This window comes from Halichoeres trimaculatus, unplaced genomic scaffold (assembly GCF_033239565.1).
Source record: "Halichoeres trimaculatus isolate MK-OKI-2021-1 unplaced genomic scaffold, fHalTri1.1 fHalTri1_scaffold_15, whole genome shotgun sequence".
Classification (NCBI taxonomy): Eukaryota; Metazoa; Chordata; class Actinopteri; order Labriformes; family Labridae; genus Halichoeres; species Halichoeres trimaculatus.
The window spans coordinates 2,445,997-2,459,127 of record NW_027437193.1 but is presented as its reverse complement, the minus strand read 5'-3'; the positions used below and the strand labels follow the sequence as shown (position 1 = coordinate 2,459,127).

At 41.4% G+C, this 13,131-nt stretch overlaps 1 protein-coding gene across 28 annotated transcripts in view; it reads right to left on the bottom strand.

The window, feature by feature from the left end:
- dlg1b (discs large MAGUK scaffold protein 1b) overlaps positions 1 to 13,131 on the bottom strand; it is a 120,760-nt gene that overhangs the window by 23,146 nt on the left and 84,483 nt on the right. For 17 of the 28 annotated variants that reach the window (XM_074688084.1, XM_074688085.1, XM_074688101.1 and 14 more), the window contains one exon: positions 633 to 686. In XM_074688084.1, coding sequence (XP_074544185.1) covers positions 633 to 686 — 54 coding nt within the window. Of the gene's footprint in view, positions 1 to 632; positions 687 to 1,258; positions 1,355 to 13,131 lie in introns of all 28 variants that reach the window. The other 11 variants (XM_074688113.1, XM_074688086.1, XM_074688087.1 and 8 more) reach the window with 2 other exon arrangements.

Here is a 13,131-nt window from a genome sequence, read left to right as displayed (position 1 = left end):
GGACCTGACACACAGCAACGCAGCGCCAACTGCTGGCGAGGAGGACTAACTCAACTTCAGATTTTTTTGCTCTGAGTATCAGCAGCCGTCACAGGGACTGACACCTTGAAACAAGTCTGGTATCAGGCCGAACCTTTCCCTCTCTCTGTACACTCTGCAGCTCAGACATCCAGTATCTGAAGGTGTCGGAGGAGTGAAGTTAGAGAAACTGATCTGACTCCTGAGCTTAGCTGAAGCTGAAGTCAGAGCCAGACACAAAGAGCTGCAGCTTTTCTAGTGTTGCTTTTAAAAAGTCAGGATTTGTCAGGTCTGACTTCAAGATGAAAAGATAAAAAGTGGATGTTTTGTCTCTTTTGGTCTGACTGCACCTTTTAGTGTTTAATTGTGAAGCGTGTTTACAGCTTCACCAACCAAAGAAAAGATGCAGAAGCTTGAAACCGATTTAGTAAAAGTTAAAGTTTTTGATTTGTCAGGACTGATGGAAAGATCAAAACACACAAATTAAAACCTCAAATTTCTTCCTGAAGCTTTTTGTTTTCTGATGCAAAAAGAAAAACTCTCCAGTCACAGTTTTGTTTTTGTGATGATGCTGCGACTATTTCCTGCGTGCATGTGTCGGCGTGCAGACTCACGTATGGAGGCGTGTCCAGGCTGTCCGTGTTGACCACCACAGGAGGAGGATTGGCCTGAGGAGAGAAGACACGGCGTCAGGGAAACATCTGCAGTAAACAGCTCCACCCCTGCAAACACACACTCCAACCCAAAACAAAAGCCCGCGCTGACGCTACACGGCGTCCTCATGCCGCCACGGACCAACTGAGGATCTGAGCTGAGATTAGCGAGCGCGCTGAGCTACGTACATGGTGGCATTTCACAGTGCAGAAGATGCAATGCTGAAGCATGAAGCCTGAATCGGTCAAACCCAGTCCTGCAGGGTGGAAGGACGCGGCTCCTCCACGACGTGGTCTTCTCCTAGCGCTAAACGTCAGACCTGTGAGCGGCTGGCTGGCTCATCCTGCCTCTGTCTGCCTGCACCGCGCGCTCACTTTCTGCCCGGGAGGAGCCAGATGGGCTCTTTAAAGTCATGTGGGGGGAAGTGTGGCATTTCTCCCACTGTTTCTATCCCTAATCTGCTCACTTCATCAGAGCCACAGCTGGACGCACACACGGAGCTACGCACAGGCAGCGACACACAGACAGACAGACGGACGGATGGATGCAGAAAGAGAAATCAAAACAACAGAAAAATAAAAGAAACCTGTGACGTCGGAGGGATGATGGTGGTCTCGGCTGCAATTGGCGAGACTGGGATCACAGGGATTATGGGAGAGGAGGGCGGGGTGGCCTCGGCCTGCTGAACAATAGCACGGTGAGGGGTCAAAGGTTAGACAAACACAGCACAGATGAACAGCAGCAGGAGGAGGACAGGAGAGGAGGAGGAGGAGGAGGAAGAGGAGAGGATGTATGCATGTCGGCGTGTGGCGATGCGTGTGTTCCTGTCATGAGGAGGTGGGAGGAGTTCGACACTCAGGACGGCAGCGACCAATCAGAGGAGGGCGATTGACACTTGTGCTTTTTGGACGTCCTGATGTGACGAACTCTGCCCATCTGCTGCTCTGAGGAGATTAAAGCCACGCCGTGTGACCTCAGTCTGCGTGTGTTTGTGTGTGTGTGTGTGTGTGTGTGTGTGTGTGTGTGTGTAATCCCACTCCCTACGTACACACCCAGCGGGGAATAGACCTCCTTTTTGTGTCATTATTGAAAAGCAGCAGACGATTCAATCAGGCAGAGTGTTAACCCGCACCGCCAGCAGTGACATCACCAATAAAGGTCAAAGGTCACCACCACCCAAGCAATAAACAGGAGTGCTCAGCTCTCTGCAGCAGATCTAGGATAAGAAATCTACAATTATTCTGGATTTGATGTCAGCGATGTGTTTACAGACATGACTCTGTAGTGGAGGTCACCGCATTCAACTCTTCAGACGCGCACGACGTCTTTTTAACTTAACCCCCAAGTCAGGGCCTTCAAAAAAGTCTCCAATGACCATCGTGAAATCTCAACAGGAAGTCCAGAAATTTGAGTTGAAGATTCAATTTTGGGGAAATCTTAGAAGACGCTTTTGAACAAACCCCAAATCATGAGCCTGTGATGAGCTCCACAGGAAGAAGAAAAATTTTTTTAAACGTGTTTGGTCCTGTGAAAAAAAAAAAAACTAAAAAACTAAAAATGGCTCAACAGCGCCCCCCTTCAAACCTGATCCAGGTCTATCAGATTCTCCTGACCTGAGCCCCTTTTAAACATCTTGTGATCTGATGAATCCAGATCAGACTTCTTTTTGGAAACCATGGACCCTATGCTTTCCACACAGAAATAAGAGGCACAGAAGCAGCACAGGGGAACGCATGTGTTTTTTATAGTTTTTGACAGGCGTGGGAAACAAAAACAACTCAAAAATCTATCAAGATTTTTTTGTTTTACAATATTAAAATGTGAGATTCTTTGATAAGAAATTGTTTTTTAAAATTTAATTTCTTCATGTCAGTCTTTGTTAATAAGCCGGATTATTAAACAGTTACCACTCTCCTCCAGCAGAGGGCGAAATGTTTTTCTCTGACTCATGTGATGTGCAAATTTTAGGAAAATATGGCCCCTGATAATTTAAGTCGAATCAGAAACCCAAAAATCGTGTAAAGCAAATCGTCCCAGCCCTAGTTTGTAACTCTTTGTGTAGCATCTGTTTCCAAACTGCAGGGGGCAGTGTGGCTCAAACGCAGGTCTACCACAGTACTAAACAGAGCTGAACAACTAGTCGAATTGAAACCGACATTGAAATGTAATAAATGCAATTTTCAAATCTAAAAAGCTGCAATTAGAATAAATAAACAAGAAAGAAAAATATAAATAAATAAATCTATAGAAAAGTTTCATGGTCACAGATCTGGAGGGAATTTAGTAACTTACACTTGTTTTTTCTTAAAAACAGCAAAAGTCAAGATGCTGGTTATTCTCGCATAAATATTACACGTCTAAAAAGGCTTGAAGTAAAATCAATCAGTCAAATTCTGCTGTGATTGTAATTATTAAATAAAGACACGTTATTCATGTCAACTCATGCATCAAATCATCTCATATCATCATAACTTGTTGACAGTTTCCTGTGTTGTTTCGGTCAAACTATAGAATTAGTACTAAATAATACTAATAGTACTAAAATAATGGACTTCAACTCAGACTTTATTATTATAGTCCAGTGGGAAAATTGCTTTTCAATAGCAAGCATCAGTTCACAGTATATGATAAAACGTAAATCATATAAGTATTATAAAATCAGGAAAAAATCCTGAACTCAGGTGAAAAAGGACGGGACGTAGACCACAAAATGCCAAAGACTAGAAATCAGGCAAAACCCTCTACTGTGCAGAGATTCAATAAAGGTCAATAAATAGGATTACAGTATAAAAGTCAATGATCAATTCTATCCACAAGAAGCAAAAAGCCCAAGAAAGAAAACTGGTCAGGCCAATGAACTAAGGTTTTAGCAACTGGAATAAAAGAAGTTCTGGCTCGCCTAGTTTTGGTTCTGGGCATTCGGTGACGTCGTCCAGAAGCGAAAAGATCAAATTCAGCAAACAGAGGGTGATCAGACCAGGTCAGAGTTTGTTGGGCTCTGCTGAGAATACGTCTGCATCAGTGGCGGCTGCTGGTCAGTGAAGGAGGGGAAGCTCAGTTTTTTTCCAGCCTACGTCATAAATTTGTTTATTTTAGGGCTGTCATCTTAACGCGTTAATTAGATTAATTAATTACAACGCAAATTAACGCGTCATAAAAATTAACGCAGATTAATCTGGATCCCAAACCTGCGAGGCGTTCAAAGACGCACTTATTTTCAAATGTCTAGCATTTACAAACCGTTTGTCCTACATGAAAAAAGTGGTGTTCTCGTCAGATTTTCAAATTTCCGACGGTCCCTGAATGTATCACACCTAGCAACATGCTTTTTGGAGGAAGAGAGAGCGCTGTTAAGGGGACTGCCGTCCACATCTCGTTTATTCACACGTCCTTTTTGAAAATCTTCAGAAAATCAACCGTTTGCTCAATTCTGTAAAAAAACAGATAATTTTACACTCTTTACTGCATTAAACAAGCCCTGAATGATCGATAAATATCCTGTATTTAAATCTAAAGAATTCTTAGAAAATTTGCTTCCATCTTCCTGGTGTCATGTTTCAGCTTGGGGCTGCTCTGCACCAATCAGCAACAGTTTGTGTGTTCAGAGCATGTTAAACTGAGAATACTTCACTTTTCTTTGATCCAAGACTTGAAAAAAGTGTTTTGTACATAGTTCCTCACAGTTTTTAGCCTTTAGCCCTGGTTCTCCTGACCTCATAGAAGTATAGAAGTTCATATTGCAGTGAAAATTGAGTCCACATCGAGTAAAAATGTGACAGAAGCAAAAACCGTCCTAAAAATCAAATCAGCTTATCTTAGGTGCAGGACTGTGTAGATTTTGTAAAGATAGAACCATTAAACTTTTTTCATTTGTTCCTTATGCCTCAGGGTACCTAAAATGTGTTGCATATATTCCCACCTTATTTTTAAATGTTTTTTAGTGTCTTTTAATGTAATTTTAATGTCCTGGAATTCAAATGTTTTATTTTGGGACCTTAAGCAGATATGAGATTAAAATGTGATTAATTAGATTAATTAATTACAAATCCTGTAATTAATTAGATTAATTTTTTTAATCGCCTGACAGCACTAGTTTATTTATTTAAAGGTAAATTCTCCCCTCTGTGTCAGCTTGTTATCAGCTGGAGCTGCTACATGAGACTACGACAGGCTGTAAGTGTGAGTGACAGGGGGAGAAGCTCCACAGCTGGAGCTGTAGCTGCTTATTGGTGAAAAGAGAGAGAATCTTTAAACACAACGCTCGTCATTTATAAGAAAAGCAAACTCACTGGGGATCGATAAAACCTCCGGATCAGTCCAGAACAACTCAGAAGATGCTCTGGTGGAGGGTTAAACTTCAAGATCTCTGACTGGCTCATTTCACTGTCAATCAAAAAGGGATTCAGCCTCTGACAGATCATCCAATCATCATGCAGAAGCCCAGCGTCCAGGCCAGCCCACTGCCTCATAGACCCCCAGAGACGCTGAGCGTCCGATGGGCGGGACAAAGCCCAGCGTTTATCCAATGACCGTCCAGTTTCCACAGTGGAACAACCCACTCTACACTTCCCCGCTGAAGTCAGAAGACGCTCAGCGTCCGCCTGTGTTAAAGCGCTGAGACGCTGCGGGGATGAATGAGAAGGAGGTGGAGCCAGTTACCTGTGATAGGAGCTGATTCTGAACTAAAGATGGAGGAAATCCCACTGGTCTGCTGTAGATATCCTGCTGCTGAGATCACTGCACTCCGATCACTTTGCTCGATATTTTGACCAGATTCACAAGTCTAGTTTCACTGGAAAAGAGACCCTGAATGTGTTGATCTTTCTCATGAAATAAAGTCTCTGCTGGACCTTACTACAAACAGCATCAGTTTTTGCTTCAAATCAAAGAGAGTTATTGAAAAGTATTACCATGATATCTGTAACGAGAAACAATCTCAACATCAATGTCTAAACCAAACAACCGGAGCAGGAAGAGGAGGGTAACAGCTGCTGACACCTGCAGATACAGTAAACCTCACTCTGGTCTCTGCAGCTCCACAAAGAGAAGTAAGCGTGAGGCGGCCTTCATCGCTGTGACCTCTATTATGCAAGAGCAGGACCTCGTGAAGCCGCCAGCAGGAAGCGCCGCTCTGTTTCGGAGGGGCTTAATTGTTGTGCTGCAGCAGCAGAACTTGGAGCTCCATGGAAAACCAACAGCCGCTAAAATTAGCCCCCGCACATCGACCACATTGATCCGGCAGCCCTACTTCTGCAGCGCTGCTCTGACAGACACTCGGACGCTGACAATGGGGCTCGATTTGGCCCAAAGAACACAAACCGGCGTGACAAAGAGTGACGGCGAGGAGTGAGCAGCACACTTCTCTTAGCATCACTGTAAACCAAATAACTTCTGATTCTGGGTTGTTGGATGGACAGATGAAGACAAATAAGACTGTCTACTTCAACTCTGATCAACATTTCTAATATCTAAAAACAGCTAGGTGCCACCGTTTCCTAAAAACAGCATCAAAATGGAAAAATACACTGATGACGGATTAAACTCCATCATTCAAAGGTTCAGTTTAGTCTTCATCACCTTCACACAAAGAACTGAAGCTCTGCTGAGGACTTTAACGATGCTGTTTCCAGCTACAGGGACAGATGTCATGTCAACAGTCAGACGCAGCCGCTCCGTTATCGATTCTCCATAAACTGACACTTCAGCAACACGATCCAGCTCCCTGACAGCAGATCACACACAGCACGCTCACATCAGGACGCCCACTTTCAGCTCAGAGCACCTGAGTCACCTGACAGACAGGTGAGCTGAGAGGTCAGAGGTTAAGAGAGGGATGTGACACCTGATAGGTCCAAAAGAAAAGCCTGCTTTAACACAAATACAGCATAAATATACAAAATAAATTAAAACAAAATACTAAATACAAATAAAAAAATATATATAAATAAATATGAAAAATATTAGAAATAATAATGAAATTAAAAATATTATAGCAAAAACAAATTAAAACTAAAAACTAAAATAAAATAAAATAAAATAAATAATAAAATAAATTAAAAACTAGAACAAAATTTAAAAAGTAAAATAAATTAAAAACTAAAATAAAATAAAAGAATTAAAGTAAAATTAAATAAAAAAATAAAAAATAAAATAAAATAATAAAATAAATTAAAATAAAAGAATATAATAAGAAAAATAAATAATTAAATAAAATTCGAGTAAAAATAAGATAAAATAAAAATACAGCACATACAATGATGTTCTAGAAACTTAAACTTAACCTTAAAAAAAAAAAAAAAAAAAAACTTTGGGGCCTGGTCGGCCTGATCCCTGAAGTCCAGACTTAAAGGTACCAAAACGATCTTTGCTCACTTAATGCTCTTGGTGTATTTTATGAGACACTAGGAATGGGTACCTTTCATATTTGAGACAAGACGGTATCAATGCTAAATTAAATTAATAAATAAAAAATAAAATCTTTAAGATTTTCAGTTTAACATTTTTATTTCTCATTATATAAACTTGCCATGTTGTGTTCATGTCCATCATGGAAAACTCTTCCACTCTCTCACAGTCATGGTACCTTTTGATTTTAGGTGAATTAGTCAATTAGGTCAGTTGGTACCTAAAAAAACCTAATACAGTACCCATTCCTATGTGACATACGTCTTTATTTTAGATTCTGAGTTGATGCTTTTAACACCAAATGCTACGAGTTTCTAGGCGCCGCCCTGTTGGTCGTGGACATCAAACTTTTTGTGTCTTCAGTGATATTTTTACTACTTTTTCTCCTGTGTTTGTCTGGAGATCCTACATGTAACCATGGCTGCATTGTTTACATGTGATATCAGCTGTTAGCAGCCTGTAGCATGCCAATGCTAACTGGTGCAAGGCCGGATGTCTTCTCACAAGGTGAGGAGAAGGAGGTGAGGACGACGTGCTGGTTCTCAGGGGTGAGCTAAGAAGTGACGACATGGACCTGTCCTTCCATCCATCGTTATTGGGAACGTAAGATCTATCTCCAATATGATGGACGAGCTAGCTGTGCTAACCCAGCAACAGAGGGAACACCAGAGGGCAAAATAGCTTCATGCAACTCAAAACTTGTTGTTTTCAATAATCCATGTTAAAAAATTCAGGTGGCTTCAATCTTTACATGTAAAAACTTTATTTAATTTTACGATCAACCTGAGCAAAAACTACTTCCTTTAGAGAAACCTTTGGGCCTCGTCAGACCAGAACAGACTCAAACTTCAGGATTTAATTGAACCAAACGGATGCAGCAAATCTCCAACACTAGACAAACTCCAGGCTCCTTCCTCTGCGTCCAAACGCCAGCAAAGCGTCTGAGCTGAGGGTTTCCACGGTCGTCCTGTGAACTCTACACCCTGAGCTTCAACCATTCCTCCTCGGAGCTACAGCTGCGTCAGTAAATCATTAAACAGATTCTCCAAAGCCTCACCTGTGACCTCAGGTAACCTTAACAAGATAACAGGCTGAATTAAAGCTGCTGTCCCGCCACAGGACACCTGGCCGAGCTTTTAGTACCTTGGTGAAGGAGAAGGGCACCCAGGGGATCTCGGGCCGTGGCGTGGTGTGGTAGCCGTAGCCCACCTTAGCGTTGCTCTTGGTCGGGCTCTTCTTGACGCTGTCGCGCAGGTTTAAGAAGCGGCTGCGCGCTCTGAAGGAGGCGGGCACGGTGCAGGTGGTGAACGTGGACAGAGACGCCTGGACCTGCGGGTGGTTGAGCTGCTGCTGCTGGCGGTGCAGCTCGATGGCGTGCTGCCTCTGGAACGGGTGCAGGTGAGCGAGGGACTCCTGCAGGTTGAGCCTCCTCTCGGAGCCGTTCGTGGTCTTGGAGGTGAACTCCTGCCAGGGGTGGTGTGTGGTCATCTTCCTGGTGATGAATTATGGATCCTCAGACCGTCTCGGGCTGGTTCTGTCTCTGCGACATGTCCAGAGTCAACCCGACCGGCGCCGTGCAGCAGCTCTCCCTCCTCTTTCCCCGTCAGCCGCTCCGTCTCTGTGACACCCTCCCTCCTGTCGTCTCTCCTCCTGCCAATTTATCGGCTCCAGCGAGCGTGGCACATGTCAGCACGAGGGGGGGCGGCTCCACGCTCTGCATGAATAATCGATGTGGCCCCCGGATTCAGACACAGCGATGTGCATGTCAGCGTCAGCACGGAGGGGAAAGAGAAGAGCGGCGGCCTGCAGCTCCTCTTTCTCTGCTGCTGCTGCTGCTGGAGATAAAAACGCTGCGCAGCTCGCAGCTCGCAGCTCGCAGCTCGCAGCGTGCTCAGGAACGAGAAGAGGAGCTGATGTTTTCCTGAAACAACACTTTCATGTTTCTCAAACCCAGACTCACCTCGTTTCCTCAGCCAGAGCACGCCAGCGCAGGCAGACGTGTCGCCAGAAATCAAAACCAAAAACCATCTTTGAGGCCAGTTTCACTCGAGATTCCTCCATCTCCCTCCTCAGCTGTCTTATTTATAAAAACCACAAAATAATCCTTTAAAAGCAGTATTAAAATCTTTGTATTGTCACTTCTGGGTTACAGTCTTTTCATATCGTATAGAAACAGACACGTGTTTGTGGTCGTGGTCTTCCTAACTTCATCGGCCTCCAGTCTCCATCACACCTACGTCAGGTTTTACGCTGCTTTTTTTCTTTGTTTTAACAGTCAAAAAATATTATTCACTGCAAACAGAATTTAGCCTTCATTTACAAATTATTACCAGAAATAATGATTAAAAAATAGTTTAATTAGTCGATAAATTTCAGATAATTCAGATTTTTCCATATGACCTGATTGGCAACACCAGATCTATGAAATAAATGTGCAGCTTGTTTTTGAAGCAGAGCGATTTAAAGAATAAGATGAAAGAAAACTCCACTGGTTTGAAATGCAGTTATCGAACGTGAAACATACAGATTTTCAAACCTCTACACGTTCATATGTTGTAGAAATCCATGAATCTGAGGATCTCTTAACTGTTTTATGACACACTGGAGGAACAGGGCCTCAAACACTAAGGTCTGCCTCAAGCTCCGCCCCTTACAGCCTCCTCCAGAGGGCTGGCCAATCAGAGTGAAGGAGGTTTGTGGGGCAGGGGGCCTTAAAGAGACAGAGGCTGGAATAAGTGAGTCTCTGGCTCTGAGCGGTGAATTCTGTAAAGACACTACGGGGGAACCGAAGGGACAAAATACTAAGACTTAAAACTAAAAAATAATAATAATAAAAAAAAAATTAAAAAAACCCTCAATTTGTGTATCTTTTGTTAAATTGATGTTTAAGAATGAATTAAAAAAATAAAATAAAATAGAAAAAAAAAAAAAAAAACTGAATTTGTGTATCTATTGTTGAATTGATATTTAAGAATGAATTAAAAAAAAAACTTGAAAAAAAAAAACCAAAAACTGAATTTGTGTACATTTTGTTCAATTGATATTTAAGAATGAATTTTAAAAAAAAAACTGAATTTATGTATCTTTTGTTCAATTGATATTTAAGAATGAATTAAAAAAAAAAAAAAAAAAAAAAACTGAATTTGTGTATCTTTCGTTCAATTGATATTTAAGAATGAAATAAAAAAATAAAATTAAATTAAAAAAAACTAAATCTGTGTATCTTTTGTTCAATTGATATTTAAGAATAAATAATAAAAAAAAAAACTAAAAAAAAAAAACTAAAAAAAGCTCAATTTGTGTTTCTTTTGTTCAATTGATATTTAAGAATAAAAAAAAAAAACGTGAAAAAACAGTTTGCTTTCTGTTTTTGAAATTACTTTTTTAAATGAAAATAAATAAATTAAAATTTGTTCTTTTTTTCAATGTCTTATTTATCATAAAGATCAATTAAAGGGAAAGTTGAAATATGGGCCATGGGCTGATTTTCCATTTTTATTTCATTTAAATGTTTATTTAAACAGGTTAAACGAAAAAAGTAAGACACACAAAGTGTTCAGGCAGAAAAACAAAACAAAACTGAAGAGACAACTCTTTAACAGCGCAGATAATCATACTCTGTTGGAAAGAGGAAAGGATGCAGTTAATAAAACCTTTGTAGTTCTACCCCTCTATGGTTGTGCTTTAATATTTAATTGTAATATTGTTTATATTTAATGTCTGATTATCGTGTCCCCGAAGTTGCAGCTGGAGTAGCTTTTACAAGTTAGCGTAAATGAAGCTAGCTTGGTGGCTGTTACACAATGGGTCAAAGGAGCTAAACAAGCAACTCTTAAAGATAACGAGATGACGACCCAAAAAATAACCCGAGGATCTTTCAGGCTTGTTCATTTTCTTCTAAAACTCTCTATAAGTTTCTCATTAAGTCACAAAACATGTGGTGTATATAAGGAAGTGAAAAATCCTGCCGGCTTCATCTATGCAAAAAAAAGGATAAAATAATAAAATAATAAATAAATTATAATAAATAATAAAATCAAAACCAGCCCATAGCTCGTAATTCAACTTCCCTTAATTTAATCTGTATTAACAAACGAGCAATATTTTGCTTTTTAAATTGTAATTAAATATCATTTGGCTCTTCAAAATCAACACTAGAATACATGTTTGTTTTTTTATTTTCAGCATTATTTGTTCAAAAAAATTATTAAAAAATTACAGATCTGTTTTAAAAATATTTAAATAATTAATTTGGATAAAATAATTCACTTTGTGTGTCAGAGAAATCTGAAAAAAACCCTATAAATAACTTTATAACTCTGAATTCAGTATAAAATTGATTTATGGTGAAAAATAGTCACATCTTTTGTCCATAACACAGCTGACAAAATAACGCACCAAATTTTTTCTTAGTGTCGGTTTATCTGACTGATATTTAAAGCAGCATGAAGCTGTGTCTGCTCTTGTTATGTTGTCGCTGATTTTGCATCAAAAAGCATCAACTCCTTCCTGAAACCTTCCTCTGCGCTGACCCTGACTCTGGCTGTGACTGGAGGAAGGAGCAGAGGGCGTAGTTCACTTCCTGCTGTGACAGATGGAGCTGTATTGGGTCATTTATGAATGGAGGCATTACGCAACATGAAATCAGCTCCACGCTCCAGCGTCGACACGAGGACGCGCTCCGTGCAGCTGGACAGATTTCATAAGTGGATTTAAAAACACAGGAGAGGTTTGTGGGCGGAGCCTTTCTGGATCTTTCTCCAGCATCCTGCGACCCAAGACCGTCATGATGTCATCACAGAGCTGCAGAGTCACCGCTCCACCCGGGCTGTCCCTGAACGCCTCGTCCCCCTCCACAAACGTCTGGCTGAATCTGAACGCCATCAGAACCATCATCACTGTCTCCGTGTTCAGCCAATCAGAGTCGACCTGAAGCATCAACAGTCTGTGATAAACTGTGCCAAACAATCCCACAGAGAGCATCTCTGCTCCTCCTCTTCATCACATCCTCTTCATCACAGTGACACTGAGGATCTGCTGGAGATTAGGATTAAAGCATCAACTGTGCTGCTGCATGTCTGCAGCTCCCCCTACAGGCCAGCAGGAGAAGGTGAGGAGATTTAATCTGCAAGAATTACCAAACTCTAGATTAATTAATTAAAGGAATATTTCAGCCTTCGTTTAGCCTGAATCATAAATAACCCACTCGTTAGTGACATTAACGTCCCGCTCTGCAGATTAATCTGAAATCCAGCCGGTGGCTCAGTCAGACCAGCTGGGAACAGGTGAGACAGGTGAGCTTAGCTACTTAGGTGAAGCTGTCAGCAGGTTAAAGCTGCAACACGGTCTGTGACCTGTGGCGCCACATGAGTCCACGCAGTCTGGGTCAGAGCTGCAGTTACATCGCAGAGAAATCAAAGAGAAACAAACGATAATGATGGATATAAAAATAAGGGAAGGTGTCATGATACAGGAAGTTTGTACTGAGGAAAATCAAATATCAAAACTGCTTTAAAACCACCGCCTCATAAAACAATCCCCCTGTGAAGCTCCGATTGGGGTGGGTGGTTTACTGGTTTCATCACCGTCACAGGTATAAAATGTTGCCACAAAATGAATTTCACAATACCGTAATCACCACGGTAAAGCACTGTTACACATAATTTAGTCCAAGTAGTGGAGATTTACTTCTCCCGATGAAGTGAGAGGTCACTTTTTGCCACAGCCATCCTGAAAATAAACGTGTTTTTGGTCAAGTAAAATATGGCCCCGTCTGAGTGCAGAGGAAACCTGCAGAGGAGCAGGGAGGGGGTGTTTGGTGCGAGCGCTCTGGGCTTCTGCTGCACAAAAACACTGCTGTAGGGGTAATTTCTGCCCTAAACCTTGTGATAGGACCCAACTTGTTCCATCCCAGAGTATCACTTTAAGGCCAGCGACACCAAGTCAGTGATGTAGCTAAAGGAAGTAAACATTTAGCGGCGTGCAGAAAGTGAAACAGCGAGCCAAAAACAGAGCTGAGAGAAGCCTGTAACAACAGCAGCCCGATGAGCAAAG